The 20,956-nt window shown below is 48.2% G+C and overlaps 1 protein-coding gene across 1 annotated transcript; it reads left to right on the forward strand.

Annotated features, from left to right (window-relative positions):
- Window positions 1–3,690: 3,690 nt before the first annotated feature.
- NEURL2 (neuralized E3 ubiquitin protein ligase 2) lies at window positions 3,691–20,176 on the forward strand. Its single transcript, XM_075347527.1, has 2 exons — window positions 3,691–4,402; window positions 18,890–20,176. Exons 1-2 carry the CDS (start codon window positions 3,694–3,696, stop codon window positions 19,003–19,005), a joined length of 825 nt encoding a protein of 274 aa, XP_075203642.1. The 5' UTR covers window positions 3,691–3,693; the 3' UTR covers window positions 19,006–20,176.
- Window positions 20,177–20,956: the final 780 nt, after the last annotated feature.

Consider the following 20,956-nt stretch of genomic DNA (forward strand, 5'->3'; position numbering starts at 1 on the left):
CGGGATAATGACGCTGCCACTCGGGGTACGGGATAATGACACTGCCACTCGGGGCACGGGATAATGACGCTGACACTCGGGGTACGGGATAATGACACTGCCACTTGGGGTACGGGATAATGACACTGACACTCGGGGTACGGGATAATGACACTGCCACTCGGGGTACGGGATAATGACGCTGCCACTCGGGGTACGGGATAATGACGCTGCCACTCGGGGTACGGGATAATGACACTGCCACTCGGGGTACGGGATAATGACACTGCCACTTGGGGTACGGGATAATGACACTGCCACTCGGGGTACGGGATAATGACACTGCCACTCGGGGTACGGGATAATGACGCTGCCACTCGGGGTACGGGATAATGACGCTGCCACTCGGGGTACGGGATAATGACACTGCCACTCGGGGTACGGGATAATGACACTGCCACTTGGGGTACGGGATAATGACACTGCCACTCGGGGTACGGGATAATGACACTGCCACTTGGGGTACGGGATAATGACACTGACACTCGGGGTACGGGATAATGACACTGCCACTCGGGGTACGGGATAATGACACTGCCACTTGGGGTATGGGATAATGACGCTGACACTTGGCTCTTAGGCTATGTGCGCACGTTGCGTACTGTCCCTGCAGAATTTTCTGCAGCAATTTGAAAAGCACACGTGCGCTTCAAATCGCTGCAGAAACAGTCCGTAATGGAAAAAAAAAAAGCCGATTCCATGCGCACTGACTGCAGCCCCTCCCATAGACAGAGCGGGTGCTGCAGGCAAAGCGCAGGAAAGAAGTGACATGTCACTTCTTAGAACGCGCGCTTCGGGCAGCAGCCAAAGCGCTGCACTCTAATACGCCACGTGCGCATGGCTCCTGCACAATCTCCATAGATTATGCTGGGGACGCAGGACGCATGCAGTTACGCTGTGGTGCAGATCGCAGCGTAACTGCATGTAAATACGCAATGTGCGCACATAGCCTTACCCTCAGCATACAGATTTCCCATGATCTGAAATCCCTCTATCAGCACCCAGCTTTCCTATGTTCTGATATCCATCTTGTCCTCGGCACCCAGCTTCCCCATGCTCTGCTATACATCTTTCCCTCAGCACCCAGCTTTCTCATATCAGAGCATGGGAAAGCTGGGTGCTGAGGGAAGATGTATAGCAGAGCATGGGAAAGCTGGGTGCTGAGAGAAGATGTATAGCAGAGCATGGGAAAGCTGGGTGCTGAGAGAAGATGTATAGCAGAGCATGGGAAAGCTGGGTGCTGAGGGAAAGAGCCTTTTTCCCTCAGCACAGAACATTCCCATCCCCTGATTGTATCTTTGTCCCCCCTTGTATATAGTTCTTCAAATACTATAATGGCCCCTGCATAGCCTTCCATATAGTATAAAGGGTTCCACATAACCCTTCATATATTAGAATGCAGCTACATAGTCCTCCATGTATTATAATGCATTTCCCATAGTTCTCCATGTATTATAATTCACCCCATAGTCCTCCATAAATTATAATTCACCCCATAGTCCTCCATAAATTATAATTCACCTCATAGTTCTCCATATATTATACTTTACACATAGTCCTCCATGTTTTATGTGTGCACATATTCTTTGAAGGAGGCTTTTCTTTTGCAACCTTTGCAGTGCCTTATTTTGTAGTAATTCTCATCAGGATGTACCTAAAAGAAGTGGCATGTCCTTTTTTTTCCCAAAACCTCTTTATGACAAATAAAAACCTCTTAAAAAAAAAACTTCACATATGTATTAGGGTATACATGAGTTCGGGCATTTGCACATGTGCAGTCGCCAAGTTTTCCTGATGTGGCTTTGCTGTCGATTTTGCACCAACTTTGACTCTATACTGTTAAAGAGGTTGTCCTATCAATAAAGTTTACTTTATTCAATAGGTCTTGGAATAATAATTTCCAAAATTGGGTGTGTTAAAAAAAATGTTCATGTGCTGATTTGTTCTGTGAGGTAAAACATTTACTTGCCTTTTTAAAAACTTGCTTTACCTCAAAGAAAGCAGCAGCTATGATATCGTGCTGTAATGTCTGTATACTCTTTTCGGTCCTCCCTCTCCCAGGAGCTGTGGTATGATCAGACCATATCCCTGTACGGTCAGACACAGCCATTACACAGTACTTAGCAGGAACAATTATAAGATTATCTCAGCACAGGAAAAAAAAATAAAAACAGACAGGGAAATGTTTTACCTCACAAAAAGAATCAGCTGTAATCCCATGCCTTCCTGTCTGTATACTCCTGAGTCCTCCCCTGGTCAGGAGATGTATGATCAGACCATGTCCTGTACGGTCAGACACGGCCATTACACAGTAAATAGCAGGGACACATATATAAGATTATCTCAGCACAGGAACATCTTTTTTAACACATCCAATTGTGGAAAGTAATATTTCAAGATCTATTAATTAACATGTACTTTTTTCGTGGGAAAACCCATTAAGTAAATAGAGCAGGCAACTTCCCATCTGGAGCTGTCCAAAAAATGAGCATGTATCGTCTATTAACCACTTCATGGTTTCCTAACTCCGAAGCGGTTAAAAGACATGACATAAGTCGGAACGTGTACAGTAATGTCATTTTGACATTATTGTGAATTACCTTCGTTAGATGCAACACTTAAAGGGAACCTGTCATCACTTTTTCGGCCTACAAGCTGTGGCCACCACCACTGGGCTCTTATATACAGCATTCTAACCTGCTGTATATAAGAGCTCAGGCCGGGGGTATAACATAACAAACACTTTATAATACTCACCTAGGAGGTTGCTCTGGTGCAGACTGGTCAGCTGGGTGGCGCCTTTCGGCCATCTTGGTCTTCCTTATTCTGAAGCCGCGCTGCAGATGCGTCTACGTCATACACAAGAGCCGGCATTGAGGTCCTGCGCAGGCGCAATTTGAGCTGCCCTACTCAGGGCAGATCAAAGTTTTGTAGTGCGCCTGCGCAGGACCTCAATGCCGGCGCGTGTGTATGACGTAGATGCGTCATGCAGCGCGGCTTCAGAATAAGAAAGACCAAGATGGCCGAAAGGGGAGGCGCCGGTCCCGGAGAACGGCGCCATCCATCCGACTGTTGTGCACCGGAGCGACCTTCTAGGTATTATAAGTATTATAAAGGGTGGTGGTGGCCGCAGCTTATAGGCCAAAAAAGTGATGACAGGTTCCCTTTAACCAGGGTTCACTTGTGTTGCCTACTGCCTGACCTTTATGGGGCGCGGTTTCAGGCAAATTCCCCGCGGACACTGCCTGAAAAAGAATCTGTGTGCACATATGAAGATATCCCATACATATGAATAGAAAAAGTTTTTAAAGCATTTTTGAGGGGCATTTTGCAGCAGTTACTGTCAAGAAAACTGTTGAAAAAACCCTCTGTGAACATAGCCCTACCCACACAGGATTTTTATGGCTTGGTTGTAGTATTAGTAGAGGCCGAATAGCCAAATTTGCACATAGTTCAGTTGTCAGAGGTCACAGTCCGCTTACTGCACAATTTAGCAGGGTTCAGCTGTTGTATTGATGAAGTCCACACTACTCCTTGTAATAGGAGATAGCATAGGTGGTGGGCAGCTCCGCGTCCCCTAAATGGCTCTCCAGCACACCGCTGCAGCTGTCTCACTACAAGTCAGAGCCTTTTTTAAAAATAGCACCAGGCTGCATGTCATCTGAGCTCTGTGCCGGAGCAATGGCCATGCAGGGTCAGCCATTTACATGTTTCCACACTGTCCATGGGACAAACGTTCGTATCGACCCTTCGGGCACTCAAGCCACCAGAGTAGAAAGCTTTGCTAATGGCATCTGCTTCAGTCGAGACCCGCTGGCACCTGGGCAGCTGTTTTTGGTGGAAATTGAAGAAAAAGAATTGGGCTGGTGTGGTCACCTAAGAGTTGGGCTTATGGCCCGGGATCCTCGCAGCTTGGACATAGTGCCAGAATATTCACTACCAGATCTTGTAAACCAGGGGGATAGCTGGATATTTGCTATCACTCGGAACCACAACAGGGTGCTGCCAGATGAAGACGAGGACATGTCCAGGTTAGGAAAAGACCTCTCAGATCCTTATCTAAAAGTGGGCAAATTTAAAATTCCTCGCGACAAACTAATAGCCCGTAGTAGGCCTGGTCGTTTCAGTCATATCCTGGATGATTTGTACAAAACCAATATTCTGCCACCCACTGCTCGCAGAAGCCGGGTCGGGGTGCTGTATGAGCCCCAGACAGATGGCACCTGTCAAATGCACATCATCATTAATGGAGAAGACATGGGTGCCAGTGCTCGTGGGATTCCAGGATCTCAACCATTATTTGCTGTGATTGACGTCTTTGCCTCCACCAAGAGTGTCCGGGTGATCCAGTTGGAATATGGATGTATGTATCACGTTCAGCCGTGTGCTGTGGGTATAGGACTCTGTAAATTAGGGGTTGGGCGAGATTTCCAAATAAGACAGAGCTGTTCTCCCACAGACATTCCTGCACTTTGTCACATCTTCCTATCACTGGCATGGTGTCATTATCTATCTATAGTCTGCCATTCTCTCTCCTGATCTGGGTCGGCGGGTGGAGACAACATCATTTTGTATTTCATCAGTCAACATACCTGCCCTAGATTTCCATATGACTGGCTGAGATTTATTACTGGATCCAAGAAAGATATCTACTGTACAATGCATGTCCTCACAGCTCTTGTCTATAGTTAGATGGTCCCAATAAGCCATCAGCAGTAGATGGGTTGTTTTTTATAGTTGCTAGTCCTGCTAGGATTTTGGGTTATCATACTGTAAAGTCATACTACATATTTTAGAACTGAAACGGTAAGATGATGCTGAAACCATTGCATTCGATGTATAGTGAGCTATAGGCTATGGCATCATTTGGGTGATACAGACAATGGCTCTGCATTAAAGGAACCTATGAAAATCATGTTTCATCTGCAGGCAGAATGATACAGGTCATGTAGATCTAAGCAGATCGATGTATATTTTTATGGGAAAAAAATTAAGTAAACCATGATAGTGTTTATCTAAATATATATATATATATATATATATATATATATATATATATATATATATATATATATACTAGCTGTACTACCCGGCTTTGCCCGGGTTAATAACTGTTGTTAACAAAATAGAATGTATTAATAAAAATTTATTCTGCACACAATATCCGCTGCCTGGGATAGTAACGGGCCCTCTGTTTCTCTCTCTCCCATTCTCTGTCTGTCTTCCCCTCTGTCTATATCTCTCTGTCTCTCTCTCTATCTCTTTGTCTGTCTGTCTCTTTCCCTGTCTGTCTCTGACTGTCTCTGTCTCTTTCTCCGTCTGTCTCAATCTCTTTCCCTGTCTGTCTATCTATCTCTGTCACTTTCCCTGTCTGTCTCTTTCCCTGTCTGTCTCTTTCCCTATCTGTCTCTTTCCCTGTCGGTCTCTTTCCCTCTTTCCCTCTGTCTCTTTCCCTGTGTCTGTCTCTTTCTCTGTCTCTTTACCTGTCTTTGTCTGTCTCTTACCCTGTCTGTCTCTTTCCCTCTCTTTCCCTGTCTGTCTGTTTCCCTGTGTCTGTCTCTTTGTCTGTGTCTGTCTCTTTACCTGTCTGTGTCTGTCTCTTAACCTGTCTCTCTCTTTCCCTCTCTTTCCCTGTCTGTCTCTTTCCCTGTCAGTCTGTCTCTTTGTCTGTGTCTGTCTCTTTGTGTCTGTTTCTTACCCTGTCTGTCTGTTTCTTACCCTGTCTGTGTCTGCCTCTTTCCCTGTCTGTGTCTGTCTCTTTCCCTGGCTGCATTGTGACATGCCAACATTCCATATAAGGGCGTGGCTGTGCATTCTTCTGAAGTTCTGGCTGCACTGTGGCTCCCAGCTTTATTCGCTTTAATGGAGGCAGGTTTTTTGGCGAATAACTGGAAAGCGCGGGGTTAAACTTTCACCTCAAAACATAGCCTATGATGCTCTCGGGGTCCAGAAGTGTGACTGTGCAAAAATTTGTGGCTGTAGCTGCGACGGTGCAGATGCCAATCCCGGACATACACACATACATACATACATACATACACACACATACACACATTCAGCTTTATATATTAGATATATATATAGATAGTATGTATGAGTCCAGTGGGCGGTCTTAGTGAGTGATTGACAGCCTGCCATGCAGTGATAAATGTCAATCACTAGTAGGACTGCCCACTGGACTCATACATACAAGCACCAGGGATTTCAGTGAATAATATACAAGTTATACTGGATCTTTTCCCAGAAACCTACCAAATATATACTGTATATATATATAATTCTGCTCAGCTTCTCTATACAAAGCTGTCGACAGATGAAACTGCATGTACAATGACCTATAGGGACTCCATATGTTCCTATATCGGGCCAGGGTGGCGTTGATACATCCCCTTTAAGAGCTTTTGTTTCCCAACAAGAAAGCTTACTACATATCCAGAGGATAGGTGATAAGTGTCTAATCATGAACTGAGTATAGCTCTCGGCTATCTCCGTATGTTCTTTAGACTTTACATGAAGCTGCAGAGTACTTTTTTTTTTTTTACTACGGCTTTATTCAACCTGTGGACATTGGACCCGTGTTCTCTTGATTGTGGGGGTTGTAGTGTCCAGACACTTATTCTCTGAATGGTATTGATTTGTGAACAAATCCTTTAAACTGGAATTCATGCGTTATAAATTTAAACAGTAACATAAATACATTGCAGTCAATGTGTAAAGATAATAAATATGAATATAGCACAAAACAAAAAAATACATAATAAAAACTGCATGCAGATTCAGACTGGACTTGTTCACTACAGATGTCAGTTCTGCCCATATAGTAGTTTCTTATTTTTCCAACATTGAGAATGTGGGATCATTGAAACACATAAGCAGGGTTCAGCAACCTGCAGCACTCCAGCTGTTGTAAAACTACAACTTCGAGCATGCCCTGACTGCTGCCTTTCACTGATGCTGGCAATTTTAGGGTATGTGCACACAATTAGGACTCTAGACGGAGCATCAATGCTCTTAGGGTATGTGCGCACGCTGCGTTCTGTCAAGTGCAGAAAAAAATGTATCCTCTGGCAGACTGGACATTTGTAAATGTGACGCCCTGGACAAGCCAGGGGTCATAGGTAATGACATCACCACACCCTACACCCCGGTTAGGCACATCAAAGCTAGGCCCAAAAATCCTTGTTGCCTTCCTCCAGGGGCTGATGTTCACACCAGGGGGTGGGCCAGGCGGTTGGTCCCGCCCACCGAGGAGTTCACAGTCCTGGAGGCGGGAAAAGAGTGGAGTTGAGCTAGGGAAGTGAAAGTGGAAGGAGTAAAAGTGAAGTGGAGTAGAGCAACTGACGGAGAGCGTCCGGGTGTGTGCCCCGGACAGAGACAGCAAGGTTAGCAGACGGCGGTGACCATCTGCAGGAGTGGCCTATCGGAGTTGCCGTAAGGACCGTGGACGGGCGGTGGCCCGGCGGTACCGGACCGGTACACAAGGAGAAGCCAGCACCATTGGCAGGGGCCTTTCGGACCCCGGCAAGGCTTGGAGTCGCCGTGAATTTGCCAAATCCGTCAGTGAAGGGGACCTCCGAGTTTCCAAACAACTAAGTCCCGATTGAAGGCAACAGTCCAACCAGCAGAGAGAGACACCGCCACCGCCAAGGCACCAGTTTCTCAGGGCCAGCGCCTGCGGGTAAAGAGGGGCTCTTCCGGCCCATATCCAAGCCGGGGAGCGGGTTACCGGTGGGAACCCATTGGAACCAACAGAAGTACTAGGTGCAGGGAAAGAGACAGTCACCGTTAACTACCAGGGAAAAGCAACAGCAGCCGTCCGTGGGAACCGTCTTTCCAGCCGTGTATTTTACCGAGAACTGTGTCATCGTCTCAGGCTGAGTGAGTACCACCGTGCCGTGTGGCACAGCGCTGCCCTCGCGACCCTGCACTCACTAGGCCCCGCAACCGGCCTGCCATCACCCATCCTCCACCCCATCACTGGGCCCCGGGACAACCAACCCCTACCCACGGAGGGGAGAACTAACAACTCAGCTGCTCCCTGTCACCGCTCCCGGGATCCCCATACAGAGCAGCGGTGGTATTACCAAAAATCACCACAACCGTGGGTGGCGTCATGGACAATAACCAAATCCCCACCACCAATACACCCCTTTCACACACAGGCGAGGAGCGCCGCTCGAGTCCCCGGGATCCGGCACACCGCTCGAGCCACCACCGAGCAGCGGCAGCAGCAGCAGCGGCCGGACCCGAGCAGTGGGAGAGCGCGGCGTCCCCTCCTCCGCCCGCGACATAAACAATGCATTTGACAAAAAAAAATGCATACAAAACGCCTGCATTTTGAATGCGTTTTGGATGCATTTTTGACAGTGCGGTCTCACTCGGCTCTGCTACATCCCCATAGAGCATGGCTGGCTGCCAGACAGAGCCGCGCGATCAGAATGAACTCAGATGAACTTCACCCGACTTCATTGTCATCCCGCGGCTCTCTCTGTGTGCCGTGGCCTGATTTGCGATCACAGGTGAAGGACTCACCGGTGACCGCAAATCCCCTGAGTGACTGAAGTGAACCACGCAATCAGCGGTACAGTCACTCATTTTACCCGCGGCCACAGCTGGAGTCCTCCACCTGAGAGCGGTGGCCACGGGTAACCTGAGTGACGTGATCGCGTGACTCACTTCAGTTGCTGCGTGGATCTGACAGAGAGTGGTCGTGGTCTATGGCCGCTGCTGTCAGCTTCATGTAGCAGAGCTGAAAGCTTTGTGGGACCTTGTGTGGATTACGCCAGACCTGGATGGGTGTTTGGGGATTAATAAAGTGGTGAAAGAGGGTGGGTTTTTTTGTCTTTTATTCCAAATAAAGGATTTTTTCGGTGTTTGTGTTTATTTTCTTTAACTTACAGGTTCATCATGGGGGGTGTCTCATAGACGCCTGCCATGATTAACCTAGTGTATAATAGCATTAAAATTAATCCTTTATTATAATTAATCTAAAAAGAAGAACAACAGTTCCTCTAATTCATATAACATCAGCTCACAAAGCCCTCACCATGTATATGTAACATGAGTGCCCAGGTAGCTTATAGGCAAATCATACTGCATGTGGATAAACATGGTGGTGGCCACTAGGTAAAAAAAAAAAAATTAACAAACCAACACAATAAACAAAACAAAAAGTGATTATGCCCAGGTCAACGGACAATGGTCCAGTTTGATAGAAAAACTAAGCATAAAAAATAAATATACCTAACAGAAAATGTTGTCAATTCACACCTGATACTGACAATGGTCAGATACCATAATTATTAACATATGTTAAGGCATATAAAAAGGAATTGTCTCACCAAATCCTTCCAAAAAGAGGGGCAGGCAGTCTCTCCTTCAGATTCCTGGGTTCAGTATGCTAGTCCAGCATTCACTCTCCCTATCCAACCAGGAGACCAAAAAATAACAAAGTTACCTGCCGCCCCAAACTCCTGTCCTAACAAGGATGGTCCACATCTAAATTGCAGAGTTGGACCCCTAAGCTTTGTCAACCTTTGACATCTGAGGCATGTGAGTGCTGGCAATAAGGACCTGGTATACATCTAGCATTATGTCCCCTGAAGAGTCGATGCTGGACTAGCATACTGAACCCAGGAATCTGAAGGGTGGGTGGCGTCACGGACAATAAATCCCATAAACCCAATTCCCCCTTTTCACTTACGGGCAAGGAGCGCCGTTCGAGTCCCCGGGATCCGGCACATCGCTCGAGCCACCGAGCAGCAGAGGCCGCAGCAGCGGCAGCCGGACCCAAGCAGAGGGAGAGCGCGGCGTCCCCTCCTCCGCCCACGACAACTTGGCGTCACGAACAGGATCTTACCGCTCTGCCGTCTGGTAGAGGTGCGCCTTGTTACCACCGGAGGTGTCCGGCCGCAAAATTTCAGAAGCCGCCATCTTTGGCGCGAAAAGTACCCTCTCGAGCGTCTTCTCGAGTAGTGGAGGCGCGAAGGCCAAAACCCCGCCCAGATAGAGGAGGGGCCGGAAAAAAGGCTAAGGGGGAGGAAATGGCGACTGGACGCATGTAGCCGCGGCTATAAAAGCAGGGACGCCAGGACTCTGCAGCCATCTTGTTCCTGGGAGAGGCCGCCAGCAACATGTGGATGCCGTCCCGAAGCACCGTAGCCCCCGCGCCTTGAACCGCGGCGTGGGTGGAGATCCGGACCGCGCAGCTCTACCAGAGGCTGCAGGTCAAGATGCAGCTCCTCATGGAGGAGTGGGAGATCGACATGGCGGATGTCATAGCGACCGTGCGGAGACGTGAGGAGGAAGCTGCGGAAGGGAGGGTGAGTGACCCACGCCCCGATGCCCTTGAAGGGCCGGTCATCGCGGCTGCGGGACCCGGTCTAAACCCTCTCACCCTGCTGCCTCCCTCGCCACCCATCCCGGAAGCCGTGACCCGGCCACTAGGCCCGCTACCACCGCAACCGGAGGTGCTGCCCTGGAAAACCCCGAAGCCCGAATCGGAGGCGTCCCCCGAGAAGTTCCCCGAGCCGGGGCCGACAGCCCGCTCCGTGCCGAAGGCCCAGCAGAGGAAAGCCCCTGTGCCCATCCCCCACACCTCGGCTGAGGTTGCGCCGGGTTGCCGCTGCAAGGCGGCGTCCAAGGCCAAGTCACCGCGGGACCTGCCGCCCAGACCAACAGTAGTGGGCAGCGTCCAACAGGTCTCGCGGGGCCCGACCCATGCGGCGGAGCTCGCAGCAGCGCCGTACTGGGACAGGGAGCCGGTACCGTTGGGCCTGGAAATCGGTGAGAGAGAAAGAAAGAAGGCGGAGATGGTGGCCCGTACGATCCGGGAGAAGGAGAGCCTGAGACAAGCTACCTTCCGGGTCCGAGGCCCGCTGTATGAGGGGCAGGTGAGGCGGTTTGATGTCCGCCGGGGCTATGGATTTATTTATGAACCGGGCCTGGAGGCCGAAGTGTTTATAGCCCGGCGGGATGTGAATGCTCACCTGCCAGAGGAGCACCCCGTACGTAACCTGATGCCGGGCGACATAGTTCAGTACACCTGGCACTGTGGGGAGAGGGGGTGGTTCGCGCTGGATGCTAAGTTGAGGGGCAGCCAGGAGGCCCGTGTGAGCGCCGCGCCCCCTCCCTCAGGTGATGCTGAGGACTCAGAGTGATGGCAGCGGAGTACCATTGCACCGTCCCCGTTGGGACCACCAGTGTGTGTGTTGAAAGTTTTAAGTTTGAAAGAGAAAAATGAAAATGATCAACTGATGGAGTAACCTGATTGTCAGCACCGTGATTGAACCAGCCGTTGCCGGCACCGTTGTCCCCGTGGGGACCATCCACATTTTATGCATAGGAACTTCTATGAACAGGCCCGAGAACTTGCAGGGCAACCACAAACATTAAGTGGCATGTAAATAAAATATGTTTGTTGCAGCACCGTTACCGCCTCCGGAGAGGCAGGTTGGACGGAGGGCCCGCAGTGGAGCAGGCTGGGGCCCAGCCACCACAGGAACCGGTGGCTACCCTCTGGAGGGGAAGGACAGATCCCGCTCGGGTAATTTGGTTCAGGACTGGGGTCAAGGGGTGCTGCCTGTTTCTTAGAGGCAGCATCAGGGCCAGGTTACTTGGGTGGGAGAGAGCGGCAGCAGCAACCGTTTAAATGTTACCGTAACGTTTAAGAAAAAGTGCCTCCCGTTGTGGGATGATGTTCTTCTACTTGTATATGTTACCGTTTTTTATCTTTTTCAGAAAAATAAAACCGGTGTTGGACGGGCAGCCCGAGGACGGTCTGCGTTTTGCTAAGGGGGAATGTGACGCCCTGGGCAAGCCAGGGGTCACAGGTCATGACACCACCACACACCCCACATTCCCTGCAGGAACACCAAGGTCAGAACACAAAACCCTGGTTGCCTTCCTCCAAGGGCTGATGTCCACACCAGGGGGTGGGCCAGGCGGTTGGCTCTGCCCACCGAGGAGTTCACAGCCCTGGAGGTGGGAAAACCAGGCAGATTAGTTGCAGTTGAGTTGGAGAGTAGAAGTGAAGTGGTAGAGGAGCTAGAGTGAGGCATTAAGGTGGAAGAGAAAGTGACAGTTAAGAACCTGAAGTTGGTCCGGGTGTGTGCCCCGGACTGAGATAGCAAGGTTGGCAGATGGCGGTGACCGTTTGCAGGAGAGGCTGATCGGAGGTTGCCGAAAGGACCGTGGACGGGTGGTGGCCCGGCGGTACCGGAGCGGTATACGAAGAGAAGCCAGCACCATTGGCAGGGGCCTTTCGGATCCCGGCAAGGCTAGGAGTCGCCGTGAATTTGCCAAATCCGTCAGTGAAGGGGACCTCCTGGCTCTCCCAACAGCCAAAGTCCCGATTGAAGGCAACAGTCCAACCATATTGGAGAGACACCGCCACCGCCAGGGCACCAGTTTCTCAGGGCCAGCGCCTGCGGGCAAAAGAGGGGCTCCTCTGGCTCATATCCAAGCTGGGGAGCGGGTTACCGGTGGGAATCCATCGCTACCAACAACCGTATTTAGGTGCAGGAAAGAGACAGTCACCGCTAACTTGCAGGGAACATCAACACCGCAGCCGTCCGAGGGAGCCGTCCAACCAGCCGCTTGTTTACCGTGAACTGTGTCATCATCCTTGGGCTGAGTGAGTACCTCCGTGCCGTGCGGCACAGCGCTGCCCCTGCGCCCCTGCACCTCAACAGGCCCCATAACTCGCCTGTCAACCATACTAACTCTCCATCATCGGGCCCCGGGACCACCAAATCCCCTACCCACGGAGGGGAGGGCCAACATCTAGCTGCTCCATACCATCGCTCCCGGGATCCCCATACAGAGCAGCGGTGGTGTCCACACAATCACCACAACCGTGGGTGGCGTCACGGACAATAAATCCCCTAAACCCAATTCCCCCTTTTCACTCACGGGCGAGGAGCGCCGCTCGAGTCCCCGGGATCCGGCACATCGCTCGAGCCACCAAGCAGCAGAGGCCGCAGCAGCAGCGGCAGCCGGACCCAAGCAGAGGGAGAGCGCGGCGTCCCCTCCTCCGCCCGCGACACAGCACCTCTCTTTTCTGCTGGATCCAATGTCCGGAAAGGGAAGACGCTGCTGCAGGCACGATTACTAGGACATGTCATCATGTCCTGCAGGACATCGGATGGTTGCCTTCTATTGTCCTGCTAGACATGCAGCAGCATCTCTCTCTATGTAAGATCAGATAGAGGAAAGACGCTACACAAAATGTAAATAAATCACATAGGCCAACATGTGGTTAGCAAGAGACACTGCTCAACATTGAATTTGCAACACCACACCAAGAAAAAAAAGTCATGGAGGTATGGAAATGACAAGATGGATAGACATGTTAATGATAAGGAACTGATGAAAACATGGAAAAAATGTTTCAAAACATTTTAAATGTATCCAGTATGGACTGTTAGCACCGCTTGGCTGCTACGTATCAATAACATTATTAATGGTTGTCAGTTATGTTCTGCCACGCTGAATGCACTTGGACATGCAAATCATTAAGATCTGCTATTGGCAGCTCCCTTTGCAATTGCCGACCAGTAGTCTCCATGGCTGACAAGTAGCTGTACCACTGTTTTTTCGTCCAAATCAATGTTATGGCAGCGTCACACGAGACGATTTATCGTACGATCGCATGAGCGATTGCACCCACCCCCGTCGTTTGTGCATCACGGGCAGTTTGTTGCCCGTGGCGCACAAAGTCGTTAAACACCCATCACACGTACTTACCTCCCTAACGACGTCGCTGTGGGCGGCGAACATCCTCTTCCTAAAGGGGGAGGGACGTTCGGCGTCACAGCGACGTCACACAGTGGCCGCCCAATAGAAGCGGAGGGGCGGAGATGAGCGCGACGTAACATCCTGCCCACCTCCTTCCTTCCTCATTGCCGACGGGACGCAGGTGAGCTGTGTTCGTCGTTCCCGGGATGTCACACGGAGTGATGTGTGCTGCCTCGGGAACGACGAACAACCGGCGCGCAAAAGGAGGAACGACATTATGAAAATGAACAACGTGTCAACGAGCAACGATAAGGTGAGTATTTTTGCTCGTTCACAGTCGTTCGTAGCTGTCACACTCTACGATATCTCTAACGATGCCGGATGTGAGTCACAAACTCCGTGACCCCGACGACATATCGTCCGATATATCGTAGCGTGTGACGCCGCCCTTAGTGTAATGGTAATGTAGATTAGAGGGGTCCAGCTACCGTACATTATTCCACCTCTCGCGATAATCCCTAAGGTGGGACTGGTGTAATGTTTTCTTGTGAAATCCTCTTCATGGCATTGACCACATGGTCTCATGACCAATTTTTGGCTTTTGTAATGTTAGCGAGTGCGAGCGGGGAATGGACCCACTGGGTTGCAGCACACAGTACACCTGAGAGCTTGATTATGGCTCACACCAGGTTTTCACCGGAGCTAATGGTGAGGCTGGATTTGGTTGCAAGTAGCAACCAGGTGCCACTCAGAAACATGGTGCTGTGACAGCTGATAGTCTCAGATATGGCAGGTGCAGCCAGGATGGCTGATGCGACAAGCATGGCTGGTATTGATGGATGCAACAGTGGGTTCGGCAGACACAGCTGGTACGGATCAGTGCAGCGGCGGGAACATTAGATACAGCTGGTACTGATTGATGCAGCAGTCGGTACGTCAGGTACTTGAACATAGACACGTATTAGTGATACAGCACACAGCAAGATAGTAGCTGCAGCACCAGCAGCATAAGGCACCTGACAACTAGCAACGTCTAGACCACATTGTCACGTGCCTATGGCTGATAGGAACTTAAGGGTCAGGGTGTACTGCCCCTTTAAGAATAGGTGCTCAGGCACACACCCTAGTGGGTACTTTGCACGCTGCGACATCGCAAGCCGATGCTGCGATGCCGAGCGCGATAGTCCCCGCCCCCGTCACAGCTGCGATATCCTTGTGATAGCTGCCGTAGCGAACATTATCGCTACGGCAGATTCACATGGACTCACCTGTCCTGGGACGTCGCCCTTATTAAGGGGGCGGGTCGTACGACGTCACTGCGACGTCACACGGCAGGCGGCCAATAGGAGCAGAGGGGCAGAGATGAGCGGGATGTAAACATGCCACCCACCTCCTTCCTTCCGTATATCCTACAGGATCCGCGGTGACGCCGGTAGGAGATGTTCCTCGCTCCTGCGGCGTCACACACAGCGGATTACGCCGACGCTACACCGATAATATGATTACGATGCTTTTGCGCTCGTTAATCGTATCATCTAGGCTTTACACACTACGATGTCGCCTGCGATGCTGGATATGCGTCACTTTCAATTTGACCCCACCGACATCGCACCTGCGATGTCATAGTGTGCAAAGTACCCCCTAAGTGTACTCCCAGGAGACCTGTGCTGTGTGCGCAGGTCCTGGGAACCGGCAGCAGAAAGCAGGGACGGAGCTGCCACCACTGAGCACCCAGGAGAGGGAGCATGCCGGCGTCCCTGCCGGGAGAGGGAGGCAGGACAGTGGGGTGACACCAGTGCCTGCATTATAGGTATAAAAGCATAAAACACAAAAGCGAGACTCATCACTAAAGATTATAGACCTCCATTCCAGGCTCCATTGCTATCTTGCTCTGCACAACGATAGCCTTTGTGAGTGGTCATCTGAATCATAGCCCAATGACCTGCAAACGCCTTCTGATGGTTTGTGAAGAAACTAATACCTTAGGGGTACTTTGCACGTTGCGACATCGCTAGCATCGGTTAGCGATGCCGAGCGCGATAGTACCCACCCCCGTTGCACATGCAATATCTTGTGATAGCTGCCGTAGCGCACATTATCGCTACGGCAGCTTCACACACACCTGCCCTGCGACGTCGCTCTGGCCGGCGACCCGCCTCCTTCCTAAGGGGAAGGGTCGTGCGGCGTCACAGCGACGTCACACGGCAGGCGGCCAATATAAGTGGAGGGGCGGAGATGAGCGGGACGTAAACATCCCGCCCACCTCCTTCCTTCCACATAGCCGGTGGAGGCAGGTAAGGAGATGTTCCTTGCTCTTGCGGCTTCACACACAGCGATGTGTGCTGCCGCAGGAACGAGGAACATCGCATCTCCTATTGCTGTGATATTATGAAAATGACCGCCGCTACACAGATCACCGATTTTCGACGCTTTTGCGATCGTTTATCGGCGCATCTATGCTTTACACGTTGCGACGTCGTTACCGGCGCCGGATGTGCGTCACTTTCGATTTGACCCCGACGATATCGTAGTAGCGATATCGCAACGTGCAAAGTACCCCTTAGTCTTGAATGTATCAATCGTGGAACCAGTGGTAAGTCCATTTTTCCAAAGTGTCCTAGTAGCTATTTTTCGACATAACAACGCCAGGCAACATGTTACTTGTACTTGAGCAATCTGAGTGGCCTAAACAAGCTACCATGGCCTGTAGTGTCCCAGACTTGTCTCCTATTCAGCACATCTGGGATGTCATTGGTCGGCAATGCCAAGGTGTGTAAAGGCCCTGTCACACAGAGATAAATCTGCGGCAGATCTGTGGTTGCAGTGAAATTGTGGACAATCAGTGCCAGGTTTGTGGCTGTGTACAAATGGAACAATATGTCCATGATTTCACTGCAACCACAGATCTGCCAAAGATTTATCTCTGTGTGTGATGGGGCCTTATGTGTGGGTATTTCAGCATGTTGCAATGATGCTCAATACTAAATTAATTCTGAAGTTTGAAAATGTTTCCATTTTTCATCATTTGGGTGTCAATAACATGTCTATCCATCCTGTGATTTCCATAATTCCACGACTTTTCCTTGTTTATTTTCCAATGTCAATGTTGAGGATTGTATTAAGATTGTGTGATTAATTTCAGGGGTGGACACAGACAGTAGAAGGCTCTTCTGCAAGAACTGAGGGCCCCCTCTTATTATAGCTCATCATAAAGCACCAAAATATTATTCTCTAACAATCCACCGGTAATTGTGAGCTATCAAATTTATTACCTCAAGCTATTATGTATAATCTAATTGCTAGTAGGAAACAGCTTTTAAGATGACAGTGCCCCCTGTAAGCTATTGGCCTCCTTTACAGATGCTTAGGTTTCACCAATGGTGGGTCAGCCCCTGATTGATTTACACATAAACATTTATCTAAATATTTACAGTATGATATACTAAAGTTGTCATATAAAAATAGAGAGGGAAAAATGAATTGGCATGAAATGCGATACCAGACACGACCTGTGGATAATAGCAGTGCTATCCTTTAATGCTATTGCTTAAAACATACAACTCTGCCCTTCATCTCTCCAAACAAGCTTTACATCACCTCAGTATCCAATAATCTGAATCGCTCTTTGATACTTTTCATTCCTTCCTTGGTTCAAGAGTGAAGGCCCCAACCACCAACCTCAGCACGGACGATCTGGACAATTATTTTAAAGAATAAAATGACCATATATGACAGAAAATTATCTCCAAGTCTCCAATGATAATGCATTCTCTTTCCTCCTTGCATCCCCTTCCCCTACTGTCACCACTCACCTACAGTGCCTTGCGAAAGTATTCGCCCCCTTTGAATTTCTCAACCTTTTGCCACACTTCAGGCTTCAAACATAAAGATAAAAATGTTAATGTTATGGTGAAGAATCAACAACAAGTGGGACACAATTGTGAAGTTGAACGAAATGTATTGCTTATTTTAAACTTTTTTAAAAAATAATAAACTGAAAAGTGGTGCATGCAATATTATTCCTCACCTTTAAGTTAATACTTTGTAGCGCCACCTTTTGCTGCGATTACAGCTGCAAGTCGCTTGGGGTATGTGTCTATCAGTTTTGCACATCGAGACACTGAAATTCTTGCCCATTCTTCCTTTGCAAATAGCTGGAGCTGAGTGAGGTTGGATGGAGAGCGTTTGTGAACCGCAGTTTTCCACAGATTCTCAATTAGATTCAGGTCTGGACTGTGACTTGGCCATTCTATCACCTGGATACCTTTTATTTGTGAACCATTCCATTGTAGATTTTGCTTTAAGTTTTGGATCATTGTCTTGTTGGAAGACAAATCTCTGTCCCAGTCTCAGGTCTTTTGCAGACTCCAACAGGTTTTATTCGGCCCCCTTGAAGTTTTCAACCTTTTCCCACATTTCAGGCTTCAAATATAAAACTAAAAAATGTAATGTTATGGTGAAGAATCAACAAGTGGGACACAGTTGTGAAGTTGAACAAAATGTATTATTTATTTTAAACTATTTTAAAAAATAAAAAACTGAAAACACTCTCCATCCAACCTCACTCAGCTTGAGCTATTTGCAAAGGAAGAATGGGCAAGAATTTCAGTCTCTCGATGTGCAAAACTGATAGACACATACCCCAAGCGAGTTGCAGCTGTAATCGCAGCAAAAGGTGACACTACAAAGTATTACATTAAAGGAGACGAATAATATTGTACTCCCCAATTTTCAGTTTATTATTTTTTATAAAAGTTTAAAATAAGCAAACAATTTCGTTCAACTTCACAATTGTGTCCCACTTGTTGTTGATTCTTCACGATAAAATTAACATCTTTATGTTTGAAGTCTGAAATGTGGGAAAAGGTTGAAAAATTCCAGGGGGCCGAATACTTTCGCAAGACACTGTATATATATTATACATATATATATGTATATATGTATGTATGTATATATATATATATATATATATATACACATATATAGTGTTCATTAGTACTAGAGTTTTTAATATGTTAGCTTGTACATGGTTCAGATATGGCATATTTACATGTGATGATTGAGGGGACCTATGCGGTGATGAAATAATCTAGACATGATATTTTTCTCTCAGTTCCCTCCCTACAGACCCTGTGCCGCTTAGTTATCCAGAAGCATGTGGTCCATAGACTGGCAATCGATTGGTTAGATTTACCACAGCTACTAAAGAATTTCTGCAAGTATGAATAATGAAAACAATGGCTGTCTTTTAGGAAACAGATGACTTCACACTATTTAGAATCTACGTAGCCAAGAAAAGAGTGGCGACACCATCATCTGTGGACCACCTTCATCTGTGGACCACCTAGTGCATCCAAAGGAGAGTGACGTTTACTATAGGAAGATTGCCGACTGCAAGAGATACCACTGATGACTTACCTGAGAATTTCCTACTGGAACCAGAACCGTGTACACTAATGCTAACTCTCTTCACTTGTGGACTGGTTACAACTTCCAGAACCAAACAGCTAGTATCCTGAGCAGTCATTTGGGTCTTTTGCTCCACAGTTGACAACAGCAGTAAGGAGGCAAAGCTTTTAATAAAGGCTCGTTAATACAAAAAGTGTATAATACGGACACGTGCTTAGTAAGAATATGGCAGCACAAGGACTGATTACAGTTTTTTTCACAGACTGTGTAAAACAATTGCATCTACTATTCTCTTCCATATTTCAGATTAGCCCATATAAGTCTATGGGCATGCAAAAACAAATCGGATCTCTTACGGATCATCCATATAGAATCTGATATTTTGTCGATATACGGTATTGTCATTATTAACAAACTGTATTTGATTTTGTGCCTTTTAAACTGTTGTTATATAAATGCAGATACCACATTGATCTTAAATATGGACCCACAGATGGCACATGAATGTCAATATGGATAAAAATTGTCCGAGTAGCTGGATGACAACTGGATGAGTTTTCATGTGCTCTTCTGACCATGGCCTTAGGGCTTGTTCAGAGGAGCGTACTATGTGGGAAAAGGTTGAAAAATTTTCATCTGCTGTCACTTCATCATTTCCATCTGCTGTCTGTATGCAAAACTGATCGCATACAGAAAACTCAATGACCAATGCAAGTCAAAGCGGTAGTTCACATGAACATTTTTACACACGAACCTATGGTGTACGTGTAAAACAATTGCAGCATGCGCTACTTTAATCCTTATTCTGGATACCTGTGTCTATTGTGTACAACATGCATATGGCACCTGTTTTTTACATGTTCAATTTAAAGGGAACCTGTCAGGTGCAATATGCACCCAGAACCACGAGCAGTTCTCGGTACATATTCCTAAACCCTTCTGAAATGTCCCAGCCTACAGTAGCGTAGATAAAGGGATCTTTAGAAAAAGTATTTCTAAAGTTCTTTTATGATATGCTAATGAGCCCAGGGACTAGTCGCAAGGACGTTATTTCACTTGGCTAGTCGGCCTCCTTAGCATGTAAGCATGCCCCTGTGGACATGCTAACCTGCTAATGAATACACAGCGTCAGAGGCATTGTTGCTCTCACCTCTCTGCTGCCACCACTGGTTTTAGGGTCTGTGTGCATGGATCAGAAGTCCCCGGACTTCCGATCATATGCACAACAACAGTTTGAAGCCGGGATGCATACACCTGGCTTCATGGTGCACATGACCAGAAGTCCGGGGACTTCTGATCAAGCGCACTGAGCCGAAAACCAGCGACGGTGGCATCAGAGGTGAGCATGAGCATGCCTCTGATGCTGCGCCGTCATTAGCATGTTAGCATGCCCTTGGGATGTGCTTACAATAAGGGTGCTGACTAGCCAAGGGAAATAATGCCCTTTCAACTAGTCCCTGCACTCATTAGCATATCATACAGGATCTTTAGAAATACTTTTTGTAAAGATCTCTTTATCTATGCTTCTGAGACTGATAGGCAGGGATTGGGAATATGCACCCAGAACTGCTTGTGGTTCTGGGTGCATATTGCACATGACAGGTTCCCTTTAACAAATAATAAAGGTATATAATATATAATAAAGGTCAAGTACAGTTTCCCATCTTAATGATTGTAATGAATCCATGAAATGGACCCATATGTGAAAGTGGGGGAGCCTGATTCAGGATACAGATAAAAGTAAGACATGCTGTGATATTTTTAGTGCAAT

This window comes from Anomaloglossus baeobatrachus, chromosome 5, assembly GCF_048569485.1.
Source record: "Anomaloglossus baeobatrachus isolate aAnoBae1 chromosome 5, aAnoBae1.hap1, whole genome shotgun sequence".
In the NCBI taxonomy this organism is placed as follows: Eukaryota; Metazoa; Chordata; class Amphibia; order Anura; family Aromobatidae; genus Anomaloglossus; species Anomaloglossus baeobatrachus.

Excerpts from the sequence above, each read along its gene's own strand:
- NEURL2 (XM_075347527.1), top strand. The coding sequence starts at position 3,694 with ATGTCATCTGAGCTCTGTGCCGGAGCAATGGCCATGCAGGGTCAGCCA. Across the intron at positions 4,403-18,889 it reads GATCCAGTTGGAATATGGAT|TTCCCTCCCTACAGACCCTG; the intron begins GTATGTATCACG and ends TTTTTCTCTCAG.